A 23,206-nucleotide genomic window follows, 5' to 3' on the forward strand; every position below is an offset into this window, starting at 1 on the left:
ATGCTTTGCTCTTTCAATACAAAATTGATCTTTTCCTCTTGAAGAGGTTTTCGTCACTGCATGTCAAGTCAGTCGACAAGGACTGGCTACAGAAAGAAACCCCATACTCATCAGCAGACACTCCCAACCCCCATCCCCTCTGGTCCTGGCAAGCACTTAGCTCTCAGTCTCTTTGGGTTTGCCTATTGTATACTTTCCACATAGGTGAAATAACAGGTGTCTTTTTAAACTGGCCTCACTTATTTTTAAGGTTCAAGTTGTAATATTTATCAGTACTTCACTACTTTATATGAGGAATAATATTCTTTGAATGGACATAACCACATGTTATCTATTCATCAGCTGATGGATATTTGGGTTGCTTCTACATCTTGGCTTCTATGAGTAATACTGTACATTTGTATTCAAGTTTCTGAATGGACATGTTTTCATTTCTCTTGGACATGTATCTAGGAGTGGATCTGCTGGATCATATGAAGTGTTTTAACATTTTGAAAAACTGTCAGACTGCTATCCAAAGCAGTTGCAGCATTTTGTATTTTCACCAGCAATGCAAGAGGATTTCAATTTTTCCACATCATCACTGGTATTTTACTGTCTTTTAATTACAGCTATCCTAGTGAGTGGCATGTTATTGTGATTATTATTTGCATTTCACTAATGGCTAATAATGTTGAGCATAATTTTATGTTTACTGGCCATTTATTTGTCGTTGGAGCCCATTTTCAAGAATTGATTTTCTACTGTTGATCATCCTTCTTTAAAAAAAAAGAAAAATCGTATCTCACCTCTCAAGGCTTATACAGAAGGCAAACCTTGCTCAGTCTGTGCTTAATATATCCCTGTTGGTAGAATGGCACTCAGCTCAGCTTAAAGAGAAACACTGCCATCAAAGTACTTGGTCAGTTCAAGAGCTAGCTCTCAGCCTGCAGATGGCAGTGCTAAGCCCCAGGACACCAGTCCATTGTAACAGAAAAAGCATACCAGGAGAACAGCACAGAAATCCCTGACAAGAAGGTACCTGCCTCCACTGTCCTTTTAAAACACACAGGCAAGGACTTCCCTGGTGACTCAGTAGCAAAGAATTCTGTCAATGCAGGAGACAAGAGTTCGTTCGATCCCTGATCCAGTAAGATCCCACATGCTCCAGAGCCAAATAAGCCCTAGGCCTCGGCACCACAACTATTGAGTCTGTGCTCTAGAGCCCAAGAGCCACAGCCGCTGATGCCGGGGCACCCCTAGAGCCCACACTGCGCAACAAGAGAAGCCACCACAACTGGAGAGCAGTCCCAGCAATGAAGACCCAGTACAGGCAAAAAAAAAATCCACACAGGCATCAACTCACTCATACAGCCAGCTTTTTTTTTTACATGAGTTCAGAGTATTGCTTCTGTTACTGATTTCTCACAATCTTTGTTACTAGAATGTAACATTTTATATAGTTTGTGGAAATAACTAAGACAAAGGGATATTTGTCCAAAACAGTGAGAAACAAAGCAGTCAAGTAACTTTCCACTGTAGTAACTTCTGTAGCTAAATACAATGTCACAATGTATATGCTAGAAGAAACTTATCAAATGTATGTCTGAGCTTAAATAATTCTCAGGGGTAAATTTTAACACTAAGTCCTAATCAATTATTAATGTTCATATTAATGTAGACTTTAAAGTAACATATCTTTAATTACTTCAATGAGATTAAAAACGTAGAGCTAGGGAATTCCCTGGGGATCCGGTGGTTAGGACTCCCTGCTTCCTCTGCAAGGGGCATGCCTTCATCTCTGACTGGACAACTAGGATCCCACATGGTGCAGCCAAAAGCAAGCAGCACAGAAGCCAATGACATTAGAAACAAGACGTCAAAAGACAAAATCACCTACACTGAAAGCTGGTTCTTTGAAAAGATGAGTAAGATTGTTAATTTTCTAGCCAGACTGAGACGGACCCATTACCTATCAGAAATGAAAGTGTGGTCATTACTTCCCAGCAAGTATCTGGAAATAATTACTACATATGAGATAATTCTGTATATACACTAAAGAAAATGAAGTCTCAGTAAAGGAGATACTGATAATCTGGAAAATTAAAATGTTCACTAAATTATTTTCCATGAAAAATACATAAGGTAAAGGGGGGAAATCCATGGAAATAAATCTGCAACAAAATAACAGTATCACCACAGAAAAGCAAGTGAATGACAGGTTAAAAGAATGTGGAATACATGGACAGAAAATGGGTCTATCCTCAACTAATGCTGCTAGCCAGCTTTTAAAGGAACCACAATTCCTCTTCAGTTTCTGTGTTAACATACTTAACAATTACTAGACAGAATACTTTATAGTCTATGGGTACAATCAACTGTTCTGTATAAGACGAGGGTCACAAAGACCTTTTTGATGGATCAACACTAAGTTTAAAATCTATGATAACAGTAAGCATTGAATATAGGTACCGATCATGTCAGTAAACCACGACAGTGAAAAGTGGTTTTGTAAGTCTGCACTGTTTTCAAAAAATGTTAGCACAGTGAAAGGCATTTTAGGGATTCTTTCAATTTACACTTCTCAATTGTTTACTCACTTCTACGTGGAAAAAAAAAAAAACAAACTTCTCAATTTAAAAACAAAACCAAGAAACTACCACCAAGACTGAAGAAAAACAGTTATTTCTTGGGGGTAAAAATATGCCAAGTCAGCAAGTTAATGTTTGAAAAACAAAAAGGGGACTTCCCTGACGGTCCAGTGGTTAAGACTCCACACTTCCAACGCAGGGGGTGCAGGTTCAGACTGGCCCTATTGAGAGAGCTATGATCCCAAATGCTAAGCATCACAGTCAAAAAGTAAAATAAGTAAGAATAAGCAATCACGCAAATCTTTATAAAGCCCATTTAGTGAAAACTAGGCAATTTTACATTTCTAGTGCAGTCATTTCCAACAATGGTGTAGTAACAGCTGCCATATGCTGAAAGTAAGATTATATGGATTCTCTTTATTCTGTCTTCAGAGTTCATGAAAGCACTCTTGACTTAACTTGGTTTAGTTTTTTTAACGTAACAGTGTTAATTTAACTATGATCCCATCACTGAACCTACTGTAGTTCTGCATCTCCTAGTTGAGCCCCGTAAAACCACTCACACTATTTACCCTATCCAAATTTTATTCAAGAAATAAGACCTTTCTTATTCAGAAGGAAGAAGTTAAGAAAAGTTAAATAACACAAGTTTTCCATACATTTTTCTCCCGGCAACCCATTTGACAACTTTTCTAATTTTCACTGTCCAGTTTTTTTTTACAATTCAAAAATACACATTATTTTACAAGCATGTATTTGGTTCTGAAAGTAAGATTCCAATACATAAATTTATCTAAGCCATTAATAATCATATAAATTCAAGGTCTATAAAATATATAAATTATAGTCAAAAACCAAGTTACTCATTGGGTTACCAAGTTGAGTTCTTAGTAACTTCATAGATTAAGTTCATGAGGTACATACCTTATGTCAAAGAATTAGTCACTTTCTGCAGAAGTTCTGAAATTTGTGACACTAAAAAAGAAAGTGCTTGTGAACTTTGTTCCCCTACATAGGAGAGGAGCCTCACTAACAACCTATGTATTACGCCACGCAAACAACACTTGGATGTTTTTAAACTAATGTGAGCTGTGAAACAAATACATGCATATATACTTTGGGGATAGTTCATTTTATTACAGCTTTTTACTCTTGATCTGACTTTAGAAATGTACAGCATCAAAATGGTATTTTATCAAAGAACACTAAATTTTTGAAGCTGCTCCCCACTCTGTTATACACATGATTAGCAACCCGTATTTTACTTCCAATTCAAACAATAAACTCAGTGGGATCTGTATGACTGTTCACAGTAGGTAATAAATGCAAATCAACTCTGCCAAATAAGAAAAATCCATTTCAAACATCTTCAAGACTCAAGAAAAACAAACACCATTAAATGTTTTTATCATTTTATTAGGAATAATTCCAAATGGGTTATGAAGAAAACTTATTCATTGAGTTTGATGAGTTTTCCAAAAACTCTTAATGAAGATATGTTCACCAATAAACAATAAAACATCAGCAGAACTATCATATACTGGGCAAAGAGTCAGGCTGATACCAAAAGCAACATGCAACATAAAAAAGATATAAAGGAAGACAATCTGCTGAGGATTAAAAATCATCTCCATATGCACTCTTTACATCTAGCACAGAACTAATTATCAAATCCAAACCACACCAAGGTAAGCTTGGCTGATGGAAGCCAGGAGTCAATAACAATGGGGGGAGAAATAGAAGTTCCTCAGTGCAAGATCTGAATAGTGTTTTGGAGCATTTACCTGGCTGGTACAAGCAGTATTAAAAAATCTTTTTGGCAAGGGGGGAAAATAAATACAAATGGAATGCTACATTTTTTTAAATCAGCAGACTGTCCCAGGAATGATAAAGGTATCATTTAAAGTAGCAAGGGGTAACTTTAAAACATTATTCATTGTGGGCTCAAAAAAAAAAAAAAAAACATTCAAAATGGATTTATTTAAAAGGTGTCACATTAGCTAAGTCCAGGCATTTAGGCTTAAGGAAAGTAAAATTAAAAGAGGACACTTTTTTTTCCCAAGTTAAGAAGACTCTCTTTAAAACCAAGCATATTGCTAAATGGCAACATTATACTTGGTAAACAATAATTGGCAACAAAATAAGTTTAAACGCAGTAATATTCTGCCCAAACCAGTCCCAGATACTGTTTAATAACCAAGATGCAAACTAATATTGTTGTAACAAGCCTAGACCAATTCTATCAAACATGTCCTTGGTTAGATATCCAGCTTCATTTAACGTTTTGAAAGCTCATTTGACAGCCAGTCAAGTCCCTCATACAGACCGGTTCCTTGTGTAGCACAAGTGGCTTGAACATACCACTGTAAAGAAACGACAACAAGAAAATGCTTGATTAATATAATCAAATGTTTACCATTTCTTATTCAGAAAATCATCTTCCAGGGGAATTAGTACGTACCATAAATATATAGAAAAAAAGGAAAAAAAAATACATAAAGTCATAGGAAATAAAGTTGTCAGTGAGTTAAAGTATTATTATATCTCACAAATGACTAATTTTATATCTAATAAAATATAAAAAGCATATAACTGCTGAGGATTAAAAATCATAAATCACCTGCATATGCACTCTTTACATATAGCACAGAACTAATCAGCTATCATATCCAAACCCACCAAGGTAAGCTAGGCTGATGGAAGCTAGGAATCAATAATGGGCAGAGGAAAAGAAGTTCTGCTACTCATTCATTACATTTAACAAACTACTACTTTATCTGAATGTTCACAGAAGATTTGTATTAATAATTAATAATACCCACTTGGTCCTTGTTTCTCATAAAACTAAGTTCAGAGTAGAGGAAGCAAAATTTTCAAAGAGTAGGGATTGCTGATATTTCAGAGGCAAGCTTTTCCAAAAATTTCACTGTCTTTAGTCTCATGCACCCCAAAAGTTCCACTCTTTAAAATGTCTACAAATATTCTCTTCAGTAACTATAATCAAATGTCATGAAAATTTATAAATACCAAGAAAAAGACCTAGAAAGTAATTTAATTATCTTTATGGGATGATTTATTAATTTTCTTTATTGACTATTTTATTTTGCTTAAAATAAAGACCTTCTTTTAATGTTGCAAAGTCACTTCAAGTCTACCATATGCTGCCAATTATTACTTGAACACCAAAGACCCTAATAACCTAGAAGGCTGGGAAAAAGCATGAATTCGTATCTCCTCAGCATGGAAAACTGGCATCCTTTAGTCTGTCTTATTTAAATTAGCCTGGGGCATGTTAAACAGTGAATACAGTTATTGTCATACCACAGTATTTCCCTTGTTGACAAGTTAATGAAAAACTATTGTAAAGCACAAGCTACAAAAACAGTTTGTGATATTTTTACATATAAAACAGTAGATTGTATTTTGCTAATATTTAAATAACTGATCTAAAATGATAAGCTATTGGAGAAAAAATAGATATTTTTTATAATTCAAAACTCAAAACTTGTTTAATATCATTGTTATAGTCCCTGCACAAGTTTAGTGCTGCCATGAAAACAGTACCAAATAGTATTTAAAATATAGCTGATAAATATTGGAGTTTTAAAAAGAAAACCTAACCACAAAATATGTGCTGCAGAGTTATATAAAAGACAGGTTTGAAATAAAGCTTAAAGAGCTCATTTTTATATAAGCAAGAGTCTCTCATAGGTTTTTTTTGGCTGCACTGCAAGGCATGAGGGATCTTAGTTTCCCCAACCAGGGCTTGAACCCATGCTCCCTGCAGTGAAGAGTGGCGTCGTTAACCACTGGACCGCCAGGGAAGTCCCTGTAGCTTTTAAAAAGATGTGCTCACCACCTGTTTCAAAGAGGACAAGTAAGTTATAAAAGTTTAAATACTAGCTTAAAAAATTATCCTAATAATTGAAACTCCAAATACTTACTGTTCTGTTACGAAGGGACTGAAGACCTAATTTATCTGTCATTTCGCTAATGGCCATAGCATTCGGCAAGTCCTGTTTGTTTGCAAAAAGCAGCAACACTGCATCTCGCAACTCATCTTCCTGAAGCTAAAAATAAAAACTAAGACTTTAACATCTATCAAATCAAAATTCAATTACTGAACAAACTAGGTAAACACTGTCTTCCTACATATATACATCATTTATTCAACATTACATACATTATCAAACATCAACCAATAATCATACACCTAGAAGTAAAACAAAACTATTCTCTTAAGTAAATCATCCTACACTTCGTTAAGGTAAATCATTCATTCAGTCTTGACAGTCACCCACAGAGGATCAGGACTGGCAAGGACAAGAAACACACATAGGAATAAACAATTATGGGAGAACTCTATGGTATTTAATTGTAAACTTATTTACATGGCGAGTCTTTCCGGACTTTTATACTTTCTGGTCAGCTGGATCAAACAATGGGAAAATAATATAGTGATTAGGGCATAGTAGTGAAAAATACTATTTCATGAAAAATACAAGAATAATACCAAATGCTGAAGCTGGTAGGAATCATATACCGATATGAGACAAAACTCGGAAACTTAGGCTAAGTACAAAGCGACAGAACCTTTTAAAAGGTTAACAAAAGACCATATGCATATATACGGGGGAGTGTGGAGTGGAGGGAAGGTATGGGGGATTTCTTTTGGAGATGATGAAATGTTCTAAATTCAACTGTGGTAATGATTATCCAATTTTATATACTAGAAACCACTGACTTCTATCTATCAAATGAGTGAAGTTATGGTATGTGAATTTTATCAATAAAACTTAACCAAAAAAAGATGGGAAAGAAAAAAAAGGAAGAGTAGAAGGGGTAATATTTAACTGAGACATAAAAAGCACCAGTTACACATATACCAGCACTAGGGTTTTATAAACTTCACTCAACATTCTTAGGAGCAATGAATGATAATATTTCAGTAAATATTTCACAAATCTAAGTCTAAAACTATGGCAAAGTTCCTCAACCATCCCCTCCCCAGGATTTTTAACAATATGAATATATGAAAATATTAAACTAATACATGGCAAGGTCAAAATGCCACCATCAACCAAAATGCTATATCCTTTAGGTGGAATTTTTTTATCATGGTTGATATTACAAAACATTTCGAAGTTATATATTATAGGTACAGTATAGAGAAAACTGAACCCAATGACCTTGGGAACAAGGATTCCAAGCTCACAAACACTTCAAAACAGGAGATTCACTCACAGAGTATTCTACAAATTGGGCTTTCCTCCCAACTTGCTGAAGCAGTCACTCATTCATAAGTATAAATTTTCATGTGCAGTCTTAAGAACCTGTGAATATAGTTCCTCAAGGTTCTAAGCTCACTAATGTAATCAGATTACGGTAAAAATGTACTGACCACTAATATTACCACTGTCACCCAGAAAATAACGTATCTTGGAAATGATAAATTTAAGAAATATTCTCACCATTTTCTGCAGCTCTTCTGCTCCTTCCTGAATTCTTTCACGATCATTGCTATCTACCACAAAAATAAGACCCTGAAGAAAAATTGTTTAAATAAATTATAAGTTAAACTTAAAACACAAAATAAACATGAAACCTAAATATACAGGCAGCAAAACCATATGAAGAGTTAAGTGCTAGGAAGAAAGTTTTCTTACTTTAAAAAAAAAAAAAAGAAGAGAACAATAAACACTAAAAACAGATTTGAGCACTATTTGTGATTTTTAACTTATCAGTGCTATTTCCCCCCCCCAAAAAACCCTTACTCTTTCTTCAACTACAGTAAAAAATAAATTTTATCCCTTCCCCCTGCCCTTGCAAGTTCAAGTACAGGTGAGTAATAGTAACAAAATGGCCATAAAGTGGGCACAAAAGTATAAAGGAAGGACAATCCAATTTAGGTCAAAGGACAATCCTAAAGATTCAATTTACTAACTGAATTAGCTTACTCGAAGGCATGCACAAAATGAAACTAAAAAAAGAGGAAGGAGGGCACGTCAGTACTTTTTATATAATAAGTCTTACTCTAGAATGCTGCCTGCCAGTTCCAGAATCAGGGCCAAGAAAGTTTTAAGCCAAATAAATCAAGAAAAATTCAAGAATGACTTGATCAAGTAAGAAATTCTTAACAAAAAAAAAGATAGCAACCATTCTTAAACAATAGTCATATATTAGAATTTTACACTACAAAAAAATTAGAATTTTATACTAATTAGGAAGGAATTAGCTGAATTAAGATTCTTTCAAAAACTTTCACATGGAAAAGTATACAATTTTAAGTTAGAGAGAGACAGGGCAGATTTGTTAAAAGCTATCCCTGTTGTACCAAGTATTATTATTCTCCCCACAACCTGACCCAGGTATTTTTAATCTTCTGTCACTTTATCACAAACTATCTTGTGCTATTATTTGTGTAAGTCATTACATTAAATCCACTGAGGGATTAATCCTCTCAGTACTATCATAAAGCTTGCTAGGTACTATGCCAGTAAGTATTTCAGACTACGGACATTAAATGACATATACTTTCTTTTGGTCTAGAAAACTTCAAGCCCATTTCCTTTATCTCTGCAGGAAATCATTTTAAACACCCTACCCTTTGAAAAAAAATTTGGTGCTTTGAGAGCCAGTGTATCATAGTGGGTAGATTTTATTTTTCTGGGCTCCAGAATCTCTGTGGTGACTGCAGCCAAAAATTAAGATGCTTGTTCTTTGGAAGAAAAGCTATGACAAACCTAGACAGCATATTAAAAGCCAGCAACATCACTTTAGTCGACAAAGGTCCGTATATGGTCAAAGCTACAGTTTTTCCAGTAGTCATGTACGGATGTGAAAGCTGATCCACAAAAGAGGCTGAGGACTGAAGAACTGATGCTTTTCAAGTGTGGTGTTGGAGAAGACTGTTGAGAGTCCCCTGGACTGCAAGGAGATCTAACCAGTCAATCCTAAAGGAAATCAGCCCTGAATATTCACTGGAAGGACTGATGCTGAAGCTGAAGCTCCAGCTCGAATACTTTGGCCATCTGATGTGAGGAGCTGACTCCATGGAAAAGGCCCTAATGCTGAAAGATTGAGGACAGGAGGAAAAGGGGGCAACAGAAAATGAGATGGTTGGATGGCATCATAGACTCAATGGACCTAAGTCTGAGCAAACTACAGGAGATAGTTAAGGACAGGGAAGCCTGGTGTGCTGCAGTCCATGGGGTCACAAAGACTTGGACACGACTTAGCAACTCAAACAACAATGGCATAGTGGAAAAATAAATTCAAATCTAAGCACTGGTTATTAATTATATAAATTACCTAGTCTTTGAACATGCCTCCTATTCTATAAAATAAAACACTAACAACTTTTTAAGCCTATTAAAGATGAAACATAATCACAGAGGTATAAAAGAATCTAACATTTGTATCTGGCATATCACAGGCATTTAGTAATTGTCTCCTTTTCCTCCTATCTCCAAAGTTAGTCCTTTTTAGAACCTACTTCTCTAGAAGAGGTAATGCCTCTAAAATGGATCTAATTTTATCTGGACTACTAACAATCTATTTTTATTGTTTAAAATGCAAATAACACTATGAGTCCCAACATAACCTTCAGAGGGAAGGTTATTTTAGAAATAAGTGTAAGTTATTCACCTCCTGAGACAGCACAGAATCAAGAGGGTAGAAAAATTGGATTCTAAAAATGGCTAGTCTAAGAAAAGACTACTTAAAAAGCCAAATATTTACTTATTTGTTTAGAATAGGAAAATAATTTCAATTATACAGAGAAGAGGAATTTACTGCAATAAACAATGTGTCGTGGATTGTTAATATAAGTTAGAGAAAGTATGGTTAAATGGAATAATTAGCTTCTAAAAGAACTAATCATGAGTGTTGCAAAAGATAGCTTTAAAAGGACAGTGGTGATTACATCAGGTAATCATAAAGCTTTCTCCAGCAGCCTTGAGGTCCCTGGGAAGAAGTACTTGAACTTTCAATTCTAGGGTGGTCCAGAGAGGCCAGGAATGAGTCTAATTACAAGTTAAAAGTAAATTAAATAGCAGTCTAAACAAGTCAAGGAATACGACCAGGGTTACCTTTGGTCGAGAGTTAAAGGCTTAAAAACATGGAAACAATCTCTACGTCCATCAACAGATGAAAGGATTAAAGAAGATGTAGCACACATATACAACAGAATATTACTCTGTAAAAAAGAATAAAATAATGCCATTTGCAGCAACATGGATGGACCTACAGGTCATCATATTAAGTGAAGAAAGTCAGAAAAAGAAAGACAAATACCATACGACACCACTTATATGTGGAATCTAAAATACAACATAAACGAGCGTATCTACGGAACAGGAACAGGGTCACAGACACAGAGAACAGACTTGTGGTTGATAGATGGGGGCGATGAGGGGGAACTGGGAGCCTGGAACTAACAGATGCAAACTAGTATATATAGGATGGATAAACAAGGTCTTATTGTATAGCACAGGTAACTATAGTCAATGCCTCATGGCAAACCATAATGGAAAAGAACATGTAAAAGAATATATATCTATATAACTAAGTCACTTTGCTGTACATCAGAAACTAAAACACTATAAATCAATTATACGTCAATAAAATTATAAAAATTAAATAAATTAGAAAGATTTAAAGGTTTAAGATTACCAGTTTTGTATCATACCAAATTTATTTCAAAAAAATAAATGTGTTCTCTAAAAAAATGCCTGACTTACTTTAAAACAATCCAAAAGGCAAAATATATAATAAAGGCATATCAATTAAACAATACTGTCCATATCCTAATAACTGAAGTTGAGTGATAGATATGTGGGAGTTTATTATGCTATTCTTTACATTTGTATATATTTGAAAACTTCCACAACAAAGTTTTAAAATATAAATCATGTTAAAACATTTTCTAACCACAGCTATGTTAATGAATAGGCTTCCCTGTGGCTCAGATGGTAAAGAATCAGCGTGCAATGCGGGAGAACCAGGTCTGATCCCTGGGTCATGAAGATTCCCCCTGGAGAAGGGACTGGCAACGCACTCCAGTATTCCTATTTGGAGAAGCTCAAGGACAGAGGAGCCTGGTAGGCTACAGTGCCTGGTGTCAGAAAGAGTCAGACACAACTGGGCGAATGATACTTTCACTTTCATGTTAATGAACAGAAACACTTTTATTTTTTAATAAAAAGTATGTCACTTACTTAACATGACGTGCTACTTAAACCTGATTGTTTCAGCCACTCACCTAGAGTATTCACTGCTACATGGTGGCAATAAACCTCACTTGTATACAATGTTATTAAGAAGTACAATCAAGAATGACATCTGCAGATCTTAAACATAGGAAGTGCTTGTAACATCACACATTACTGTTTTTTACAAACCTTTATCAACTCCAGTAGTAAACAAAAACTAATGAGAAATCCCTCATGTGGTAGAAATCACCAGAGTCGGGACCTACCTAACTGAAAATGTAAAACAAGAACCAGCTCTCCAGTCTTAAGTCATTCCAAGCTTCAGTTTCCTCATATATAAGAATTAGACTACCACAGTGGTTCTTAAGAGGGAGCAATTTTGTCTCCAGGAAATATTTTGCAATACGTGGAGACATTTCTGGTTGTTGCAACTGGACTGGGTAGGGGAGACTATGACTGGGTAGATTACAACTAGTGGATAAAGGCCAATAATGCTGCCAACCACTCTACAATGAATGCAAAGGAGAGCCCTCTCCATACTCACTAACAAAGAATTAACCACCCTGAAATGTCAAAAATGCTACTGCTGAAAAACCCAGTAATGGAGCCTAACCAGCAGCATTAAGCACCATCCCGTGAGAATTTCCTAGAAATGAAGAACCTCAAGCCTTACTCAGCCAGGTCCCACTGAACTGACCTTTATTTTAACAAATAGCCAGGTGATTCATATGCAGATTAAAATTTGAGAAACACTGCTCATGTCTAGTTTATGTTGCCACAGATTCTGATTCAAGTGGCCAGGTATTATGCTCAGGTTTTTGAGGCTTTTAATACTCTCCAGGTGACTTTAATACGCAATCAAATTGGAGAATTCCTGCTCCATAGGATCACTAAAGTCTCTTCCAGGTCAGTATTATACATACTACATGATAATACAAAAATACCTCACAAATCAACAGAGAAGCTCTAATTTAATTTTTTCCTCATGTATTTTAATAAACTCTTCACTGAGTAAAATTAAGAACTATTAATCACAGTACATTCATTAAGAACTACAACGACAGAAAGCTATACTTTTAGAAGATCTTACTTCTAAGATTCTACACGAAGATGAAACCAACAGAACTACTGATAAGACATCTAATTCAATCTTGAGAGCCATCCCAATCCACCTTCCAAAATATCACTATGATAATTATTTAACTTTTCTACCCTAGGTAATTTAGTCTACAAAGGCACGAAGGAGAGAGTCCACTGAAGAACGTGGAAGTACTGATAAGAAGAATGCCAACTCACAGAGTGAACACGAATATCCAAGTAAACAGTATATATTAAACTTTACAACATGAAACATATAAAGAGAAGTTATAAAATGTATAGCATTCCTTACTTACCTGGGTATTTTGAAAGTAATGCCTCCAGAGAGGCCTAATTTTATCTTGACCACCAACATCCCATACTGTGAAACAAATGTTCTTATATTCTACTGTTTCCACATTAAAACCTATATAGGAGAAAGAAAGAAAGAAAGAAAAGACCATTTTGCACATTTTGTCATTCAGAAAACAACCCCTTTGATTGGGGAATTCCCCCCCGAATTGGTTTTTTTTTTAAGTCCTAATACATAATCAACAAAGGTTAAAAACCAAGACAGTTACAATGATGCATATATGTTATTAATGGTACATTTGTCGAAACCCACACAATGTACCAAACCTTAAGTATAGGGACTTCGGATGACTACGATGTGTTAATATATGTTTATTAATTGATAAAATAAGTAATATTGATGATGGAGAGGGCTATGCATGTGCAGGGGAAGAGGACATATGGGAAATCTCTGTAGTTTCCTTTCAATTTTTCTGTGAGCCAAAAACTACTCTTAAAAAAAGTCAAAATTAAACTGTATTCTAGTTCACTTTATAATACATTATTATGATATAAATAAAAATCACTGTAAACCTTACCAATGGTAGGAATGGTGGTGACTATCTCCCCTAACTTCAGTTTATACAGAATGGTCGTCTTGCCAGCAGCATCCAATCCAACTAGAAAAAGACATTACAGATTTTAAATCTAGACCAAAAGGACACACTAAGAAACAATTTTACAACAAATTTTTAGTTTGAAAACAAAAGTTGACTGGTCAAGGCACTAATGAGTTAGAAATGAAATCACCTCATTTCTAGCTCCCAAAGACTACACTTCCTAAAAAAGCCATTTCTATTTTCCTTTCTAGACCTAGAGAGACAGCATGGGATCCCTTAAGGAAAGAGGTTAGAGAAATTAGCTATAAAATAAAGGGACCTGATCAAGTAATCTAAGATCTCTTTCAAGTCCTCATCAATTCTATGAAATACTACCATTTAAAAAAACACAAATTAGAAATGGGATCAAAGAACACGTAAGAACAAATTAAGAGCAATCTTTACGATTGACAGTCAATTCCCTTTAATATACCAAGAAAATTTTAAGTAAAGGTCTTAATGTTAGAGGAGAAACTGTATATAATTATGCCCTTCTTAAATTATAAAGATGAAGCCAACTTTACCTGGATCTTAATCCATTTCAACATCAAATGTGCAGAAGTTTTACAAAAGACTTGTTAATTTCGGTTGTGAAAACTGCCCTGTCATACTCATCTCCAATTAAGTAATGCCTAAATTCTTAAAATTCCTTTGAGGCAGGTGGATATAAGTAGGGAGGAATGTACTTGCTTCTGAGAAAACCATCAATCTTTGAAAATCTGCACATACTACATTACTTGCTAAAGCCTTCAAAAATGGAAGGTCAATACCTAATAACCTCACTGAATGGATTATTCATCTAAGGAATCACATTTGGTTGCCTACATTAACACTATCACAGATTTTAAAATCAATTCAACTAAGTATTGACTTAAGTAAGGATATTTACTTCAGAGCATGACTTTAACAAAGGAAACCCATGCTGTTAAAAAAAAAAAAAACTGAAATCACCTCACTTATATAATTTACATTCCTGTGCAAGTAGTTTAACTTTTATCAGTTAGTCCTAAATGAAATCAAAGACTAGAGTAGGCTATTCAAATTCCTTCTACCTATATAACAATCCTATCTGCTCTGTATCCTACAATGGGGAGAGCTTTAAGATCTCCCTGGAATTGCAAGGCAATTATACTCCCCCCAAACTAACATAACATTTTATTATTTTATTAATAAAATATAATAAAATTTTAAAAAGAAAAAAGAGCTAGAGGAAAGTATGAGAAGGTATCTCATCAAATAGACATATGAAAACTATTAAAAACAATCAAACAAACTCTGGAGTTAAAAAGTACAATACTGAAATGGAAAAACACCACTAGAAGAGTTCAACAGTATATCTGAGCTGGTAGAAAAAGGAATCAATGAGCTTTGAGATAGGTCAACTGAGACTATTCACACTGAGGAAAAGGAAAAAAAATAATGAAGTAAACAGAGTATCAGAGACCAGAGGGACACCATCAGGGATACCAAAATATGCATAATGAGAGCCCCAGAAAAGGAAAGAGACAGAAAGAACATCTGAAGAAACGGTGACTGAAAACTTCCCAAAGTTAATGAAAAACTCTAATCTACACATCCCAAAAGCCAAAAAACTCGAAGTAGGATGAACTACAAAAAAAATTAACACTTAGATTAAGTGTTGAAAACTAGAGAAAGAAAGAACCTTGAAAGCAGCAAGAGAGAAAATGATTCATCATGTACAGAAGACTCTCAATTAGATTAAATGCTGACTTCTCATCAGACACTATGGAAGCCAGAAGGCAGCAGGATGTTATATTCAAAGTAATGGAAGAAAGAACATCCATCAAGACTCCTACGTCCAGCAAAACTATCCTTCAAAAATGAGAAAGTAAGAAGTTTCTACATAAAAACTAAGAGAATTTGTTACTAGCAAACGTATCCTACAAAAAAATACTAAAAGGAGTTTCAAACTTAAGTGAAAGGACTCTAAATAATAATGTGAATCCATATGGAGAAATAAAGAGCACTGGTAGAAGATAAATAAAAGAAAGGGTTTGAACCGGGGTCTCCCACACTGCAGATAGATTCTTTACCATCTGAGCCACGAGGGAAGCCAGGTAAAAGATAACTACATATTAAATAAAAGGCAGTTTTAAAAAAAGATCTCCATGGAGATGCAGACATTTTATGCTGTCTTACTCCTGTATCCTCTAATCAATCTTTTCCCCACTTCTTCATAATAAAACTGTTTATTCTATCCAAAATATTATGGCACTTAAAGTGAACAGCCACACTCTAAGCCCTCATGGGCATAAGAAAAACAAACCATTACCAGGAACTGCTTTATTCTCACCTAGGGATGGATCAAACCCGTGTTACTCCGCAGAGCAAGTGCGGAGTCTTAACCACTGGACTACCAGGGAAGCCCGTTTTATTTTTTAACTATGGAACAGTAGCAAACATATCAGAAAACATAATTTTAAAAGATACACAAGGAAACAAAAGCAGCTACCTTAGAGGTTAGCATTTTCAATAAAAATACAGAGGACGAAGGGGTGAACAACAGGATCTTTTCATTGTTGGAAAAAGCTTTAAGTATCTTGAGTCTAAATCCTCTTCAGGCAGTTTTTATCAAATTTTAAAATAAAGCAAAATTCACCTTTAACTAAGTCCAAATATCATTAGCCCAAGTCAGAACTGAAACTGAAATGCTGATTAGAAAAAACACTTGTGGGGAGACTCCCTAATGGTCCAGTGGTTAAGAATCCGCCTCCCAACCCAGGGGACACGGGTTTGATCCCTGGTCCAGGAACTAAGATCCAGCATGCCAGAGGGCAACTAAAATCGTGCACCACAACTACTGAGCCCATGTTCTGCAACAAGCAGGCACCGCAATGTGCACCGCAACTAGAGAGGAGCCCCCACTTACAACTAGAGAAAGCCCATGGGCAGCAATGAATACCCAGCACAGGCAAAAATTAATTAATAAAAAAAAATTTTTTAATCTGTGTTTAGTTTGGAGAACTTATGTACACACCTGTCATCACTGGAGGTCCAACTGGACTTCAAATCTTAGTTTGAAAACAATGTAAGTCCAACAATATTGATAAGGAATGAAAGAAATCCAAGATAAATAATGATTACATAACTACTTTAGGTTATACAAAAGCATTCAGGTAATTAAACTTTTCTTTAAATGACAATTTATACCTGTTTGTATGCATGATTAATATCTTTCTACTCTATACAGAGTATGGAACTTTTTTACACAATAAACATGTACTGATTTCATTAAAAAGAAAATATTCCCCAAGTAATGTCTTTCCTTTATTAGAAACTGTTGAGACCAGTGAAAACTCATCAGGATGACTGCTTTAGAGACTTAATATTTTATATGTTTATTTTAATTGATACAGAACAGTGTATCCATGAAGTTTTTTTAAGCATCTGGAAGCTATTTTTAAAATTTTAAAACAAGAGTTAAGTGGCTCACAGCCACATACAAGACTCTAAAATCACAAAGATGATCTTTTTTGAGTTGCATCTAAAAGTGTTGTATAAAGGCAAGCCATAAGTTTTGAGGTATATTTATCATGAAGTTTAAGATGCACAAATGTACATCATCGCTCATTATATAGTTCTATATTCAAAAAAATGTTGGCGTAACAATTCTGTGCCACTTTAGTGATTTCTTAAGTACGTATTTTCTTAATGTTGTAATATTTGGCAATGAGATTTCTCCACGAAATGAAGCTATAACCAATCCTCAACTAGCCAAGATAAGCCTCTAATCTGTACAGTCCAGTAATGTCCTCCCCCTCCCTCTCACCCTCATAAACAAGTCACTGTTTTGAAAGATATACTGGAATTATTTGTTCTCCTTGACTGGACCTACACTTCGACCGAACAGTCAAAAGCAGCAAAACTGTCCCCCAAATCTTTTGGCAATCATTAGAAATACTTACATTTTAAGTTAAAGAAAATAGCTTACAATTACCTCAACTTGGGAAAAAACCAAATGCAAAGAAGAAAAAAGACTGAAAAGATACAAGTATATTTTCAGTAAGTAAAGTTCCAGTTAGGATATTTTTCTTCATGTTTTGTTTATCTTTCAGATTTTCTACAAGGAAGCTTGAAATAAAACTTCATAATAATTTTTAAGTAATTAAAAATCAAGTCCTTATTGTGTTCCAAACACAATACCAGGTGACTGCATACATTTTGTAATTTAACCCTCACAATAACTCTCCATTTTTTAGATGCAAAATCTGAAATTCAGAAATGTTCTCAGAATCACAGGAGTAGTAACACAGATTTTAAAACACAAGATCTTTTCAAGAAACTAGATCCATATATAGCTGCAGAAGTGTGAAAAGGTGTAGCTGCTTTGAAAAAGTCTGTCAGTTCCTCAATATGTAAAACATAATTAAGAATGACCCAACAATCCCATTCCTTGCTAATTTACCCACAAGAATTAAAAATATACGCTTCCACAAAAACTGCATGAATGTTCACAGTAGCATAATTTTTAAGAACCAAACTGTAAAAACAACTACATTTCCATCAACTGATGAATGAATGATAAACCAACTGTGGACTATATCCATACAACGGAATTACTATTGCGCCATAAAAAGCAATGGAGTACTGATTCAGGCTATAATGTGTCAGTATCATGAATCTTGGAAACATGAAAAAAGTCAGACACTAAAGGCAACATATATCCTGAACAAACCAGACCACAGCAACAGAAAGCAGAAAAATGGTTTGTTGCAAGAGGGAGCAGTGAGGAGCAGGAGTGACTGCTAAAGTGGTGGCGTGTCTCTTTGGGCTGATGAAATGTTCTAGAATTAACCCAGTGGTAGGAGTTCCCTGGTGGCCTAACGGTTAAGATTTTGGGCTTTCACTGCAATGGACCAGGTTAGATCCCCTCTCAGAGAATTAAGATCCCACAGCCACCAAAAAGAAAAAAAAAGATGGTGTTAATGGTTATACAACTTTGTGAATATACTAAAAATCACTGAATTACACAGTTTAAATGAGTATTATGTGAACTACATCTCATTTTTTTTTTTCATTAAAAACAATGTTAGGTCTGATGCCGGAGTATTCATATATCAACATTCTTCCCTCAGGTTTGCTTGGTGGACCCGAGGTACATTAATATTTTATCTAATTCCTCAGAGGTTCAGTTATCAAAACTGACACTGATGCTAACAGGTGTATAGGAAAACAATAATGAGCTTGGGTTTTGGTTCTACCCAACAGCTGAGGGATGTCAGCACTTTGATTACTGTGCTATTAATTAATAGCAAATTATCAGTCTCTGATAGAAATACCTCATAGTAACGCATGAGGGTGCACCTAAGGGTGGCTTCATCAACTTCTAATGGCATAAAGCTAAGGATTTTTGCCTCTTCTATCACTTCCCTCTATCATATAACTAACCAGAAGGCCTCTCCCCTTTTTTAAAGGCTGACAATTATGTTTTCAGTTAATGACCTAAGGAAAAGGTCATAATAAACTAAGTCAAAAAGAACACAAGGCTATATACCACAACTACAATTCTGGAGAAACAAAAACTTCCTCTTTAAGGCTAAGAGTAAACATAACAAATATAGTGGAATGGTCGAATTATAAGATATCAATTATTCTTTTTCACATCTTCTAACAAAAAGGACATTATTTTTAGAATCAAGACCAAAAGTTAGATAGTAAATATATGGTCCAAAAAAGCTAATCACATGTAAAATAACACAAATCTACACTGGATTAGCAAGTTTTTTGAAAGCCAACACTTTTCCAGCTTTTCAACAGGCAACAACTTTCACGTTTAAAGAAAAGTAGAATTAATAACTCCTCTACATAACATATTGTTTTCAAATATAAACATTTAGGGAGTCATTTACCAAAATTACATCTCATCAAAAATTAAAATACGGAGATCATACAGAAAACAGGATAATAAAGGAACTACGTGAAAAATCTAAAGTGGTAACTGACTTTGAATTTAAGCTCAATAATAATCATTCACATGTGATTTTCCCTTTGGAGAAAAATTAAATAATTTCTATCAATCTATAGTTTGATGTTACATTCGATACACTGTGCTAGTTTTAATTAGTTAATATAAAGTGCAACTTCAAACATCTTTTTTAATTACTTTAGCTTTCAGGAAAGCATATGTACGAATAAAATGTAAAACTCCACAGTAATTTGGCAAACCAGATTCATTAGCTAACTGCTATCTTTCAATAATACTTTAAAATGGTAAAATCTGAAAAAGTCACTGACTCAAGAAAGCATGAATTTTATCTAAGCCATATAAAGGAAAAGGAAGAACACATGCCTGTCAGAGAACATTAATAGTGGAAAAATAGTCTTTAATTGGTAATTCTAAACTTGGATGGGGCAGACACATTAAGATTATTTATGCTATCACTCATAAAGCTAGATATAAAAATCTAAGAGTAATCAAATTTCCAAATCACCTATTTCACTATCCATACACATACTCCCCATATGGTTAATGCTTCATTTGATGAGTTACCATAAAAGGTGACCTTGTGATTTCACTGTACTTAATCAAGGAAACCTAATTATCCTGAATTAAAGTGCAAAACAAGAACAGCAAACCTGACTAATAGAAAATTTAACATGGAATGATTTAAATAATTTCAAATCATGACTTCTATTCCCTGCACAAATGCACAAAGTTATTTTTCTTCTTCCACTTTCTTTCATTTCTGGGGCGTAAGGAGGAGAAATGCTTCCCTAATACATATCAATATTTGAAAGTGCTTAGACCATACATAATTCTACCTTTCTTTTCTGAAACTTTCAGCCATTACAAAAGACTAAAGAAAAGAAAAACAACAATTTACAAGAAATCTTAAGTAAAATATTATATACTATATTTCAAATATAACACACTACACTTTCCCAGAACAGAAACACCCACTAGGTAATCTCTTTAAAGAACACGCTGGAAATTCATTTATGACAGTCCAAAGGTCTCCCATTGACTTCAAATACTTCGTACTGTCGATTTTCAGGTACTTCCAAAGCTCAAATATTATGCTTACCCTCCTAAAAATAATTCTTTTTCATAACTGAAATCTGATAAACTTTGAAAGAGAAAACACTTTCATTTATCTCTGCGAATGAATTATCAACAATTGTTTCAGGGATTGTGAGTAAACTGGAATTTGAGTTAAGTGAAGAAAGAACCAAAATGTGCATACCCTTAACCGTTGTGTATCTTGAACCTTGCTTCCGGGAACTTTCAAATAAAACCTCCCCCTACTCCACTTCTCTAGAAAACAAGCTAATGAACCAACAAAACTCAACGTTTAAATTAAGCGAGGCTCCTCATAGCATTATTTAGGTTCACAGACCTAAGTTGTGATGTAAAAACTACTCACAGTACCATCGGGGAGACGCTGCTTACATCACTCAAGTGACAAGCCCATTCTCCCTCGGCAGAGCAAAACACCGACCCTAAAGAGCAATTTTTTAAAAGCCCACCTTCCAAAAGATTTTTTAAAAACACTCGTGTAATTACTACTTAACAAGGTCTCCCTAATATTATGCGGCATGATGTTCACTTACTGAAAACTTGTCACCAGCTTTAAAAAAAAGTTTCTAAGCCTTCTCCCCGCCCCTCCACCCACCCATTAAACTTTAGCCAGCTGAATAAAAATTACGTACTTTGAAAACTCTCTGGTAAATTAAATATATTTAGCCCTTGAGACTGGCCAAAAGAAACTTTCATGATAATCTCAAGTTTCCAAGGACACTAATAAAGAAAAGAACATGTGTATATATACATATGAGGCGGAATCCAGAGCGAAGCAAAGTTTAGCGGAGAGACAGCGCGCTGAGGATTCCGGACTCCACGGAAAGCTAGGTGCTCCTGGGCCACCGCACTGGGCCTGGCCACTTCCTGCCCGGGCCGGCTCAGGGCAGTTGGCGACTGCTCGCTCACACAGTGTTGGGAGTGTGCAGTGTGTGTACACGGGGCGGAAAGGGGGGAGGAGGAAGGTTGGAGTCGCCGGGCCTCCCCCTCCCTCCCGACCGCTGCCCACACCCGGGAAGAAGGGAGCCAGATCGCTCTCTCAGAATGGGCTTCGCCAGCCTCTTCCGGGCTCGGAAGATCCGAGAGTTCGCTACCCTCACATCTCCGCCCAACTGTGTCGGGCTTTCAATAAGACAAGCAAAAAATCGCCAAACTCAGGAGGAAACCTTGCCCACGGGCCACTTCCAACCTCTTCCACACATCTGCGACGGCCGCCCACCCTTCACCCCATTGTTCCCCTTTAGGAATTCCTCCCGACCCCCAGCTCGCCGCCCCTCCCCCACCGCAGCGGACTGGGAAAAAAAAAAAAACACACCAAAAAACAGGCCCCGAGGCCACCCCGAGCTTAGAGACCCGTCCGCCCCACCCGGGCCTGGTTTCTTTTCTCAGGCCCTTACTCACCCATCAAAATGCGCATCTGCTTCTTGCCGAAGAGGCGGGAGAAGAGGGAGGAGATGGTGAGGCCCATGGCGGTAGTGGCACTTGCAATGGGCAGGAGCAAAAGGGGTTTGGGGCGTCCCCGGGCCTTCTCCTTTTACGTTCCCAGAAAACTCGGCGAGGAAAGAGCTGCTGAGGATGAAAGACGGCTGCGGGGACGGTTCGCTAGCCGGCGTGTCCGAAAAAGCTCCCGGACAGCGGGATGAGGACCTGCTCCACGACTGGCGGGGCAGCTCCGGCTCCGACGTTAAATCTTCGGCTGTGCCACGTCACGAGGCAGCCGCGGCAACTACGGCAGCGGCCCGGCCCCTCCAACGCGGACAGATTCGCGTCACCGCCGCCCCATCCCCCTGCGCTTCCGGCGCTTCCCGAACCACTGCGCCTGCGCAGGAGAGAGATTGGCCCATCTTCGCTGACGTGCGCCTCTGACCGGCGTAGCCCCTGGACGTGGCTCCTGGAGCTGGGCGAGGCGTGTACTGGAGGACGGACACAGTCCCACAATGCCTTGCTGCGTCACGTCCAATCAGACTCAAGGAGAGACGTTTCGGCCCAGAGAAATGCATCCTGGAGGTTGTATTCCTTCCTTCCGTAAAGGCGGGCTGTGCAGTATGGGTTAGGTAGTGAACATCGTTCTTCCGCGCGTGTTGGAGATTTCCTGGTTTCCGAAGGTACACGTTTCACCCGGCGAATCAGACACTTGCCCTAATGGAGGCTTGAAGACAAACCTTGCTTTCTCAGGAGATAAGTTGTTGAAAACCCAGTGCGCAGAGAATGAGGCTGTACCAACCCTTCTTTATGAAGCTAGGCCTAAACACTTCGAACCCGCCAACGCCGGGTCATAGTAAAGATCCCTAATCGTCTGTCAAGACAAAGAGCTCCAAGACATTTACATCCTCTATTGCAGGTTTTTAAGAGAAGCCA

The 23,206-nt window shown here is 36.4% G+C and overlaps 1 protein-coding gene across 1 annotated transcript; it reads right to left on the reverse strand.

Moving 5' to 3' along the window:
- Positions 1–3,950: 3,950 nt before the first annotated feature.
- ARF4 (ADP ribosylation factor 4) lies at positions 3,951–22,606 on the reverse strand. The gene is made up of 6 exons (XM_052664328.1): positions 22,250–22,606; positions 13,750–13,830; positions 13,177–13,286; positions 8,042–8,113; positions 6,515–6,640; positions 3,951–4,933 (listed from the first exon to the last, which is right to left on the reverse strand). Exons 1-6 carry the CDS (start codon positions 22,314–22,316, stop codon positions 4,847–4,849), a joined length of 543 nt encoding a protein of 180 aa, XP_052520288.1. The 5' UTR covers positions 22,317–22,606; the 3' UTR covers positions 3,951–4,846.
- Positions 22,607–23,206: the final 600 nt, after the last annotated feature.

Source organism: Budorcas taxicolor, chromosome 1, assembly GCF_023091745.1.
Source record: "Budorcas taxicolor isolate Tak-1 chromosome 1, Takin1.1, whole genome shotgun sequence".
Classification (NCBI taxonomy): Eukaryota; Metazoa; Chordata; class Mammalia; order Artiodactyla; family Bovidae; genus Budorcas; species Budorcas taxicolor.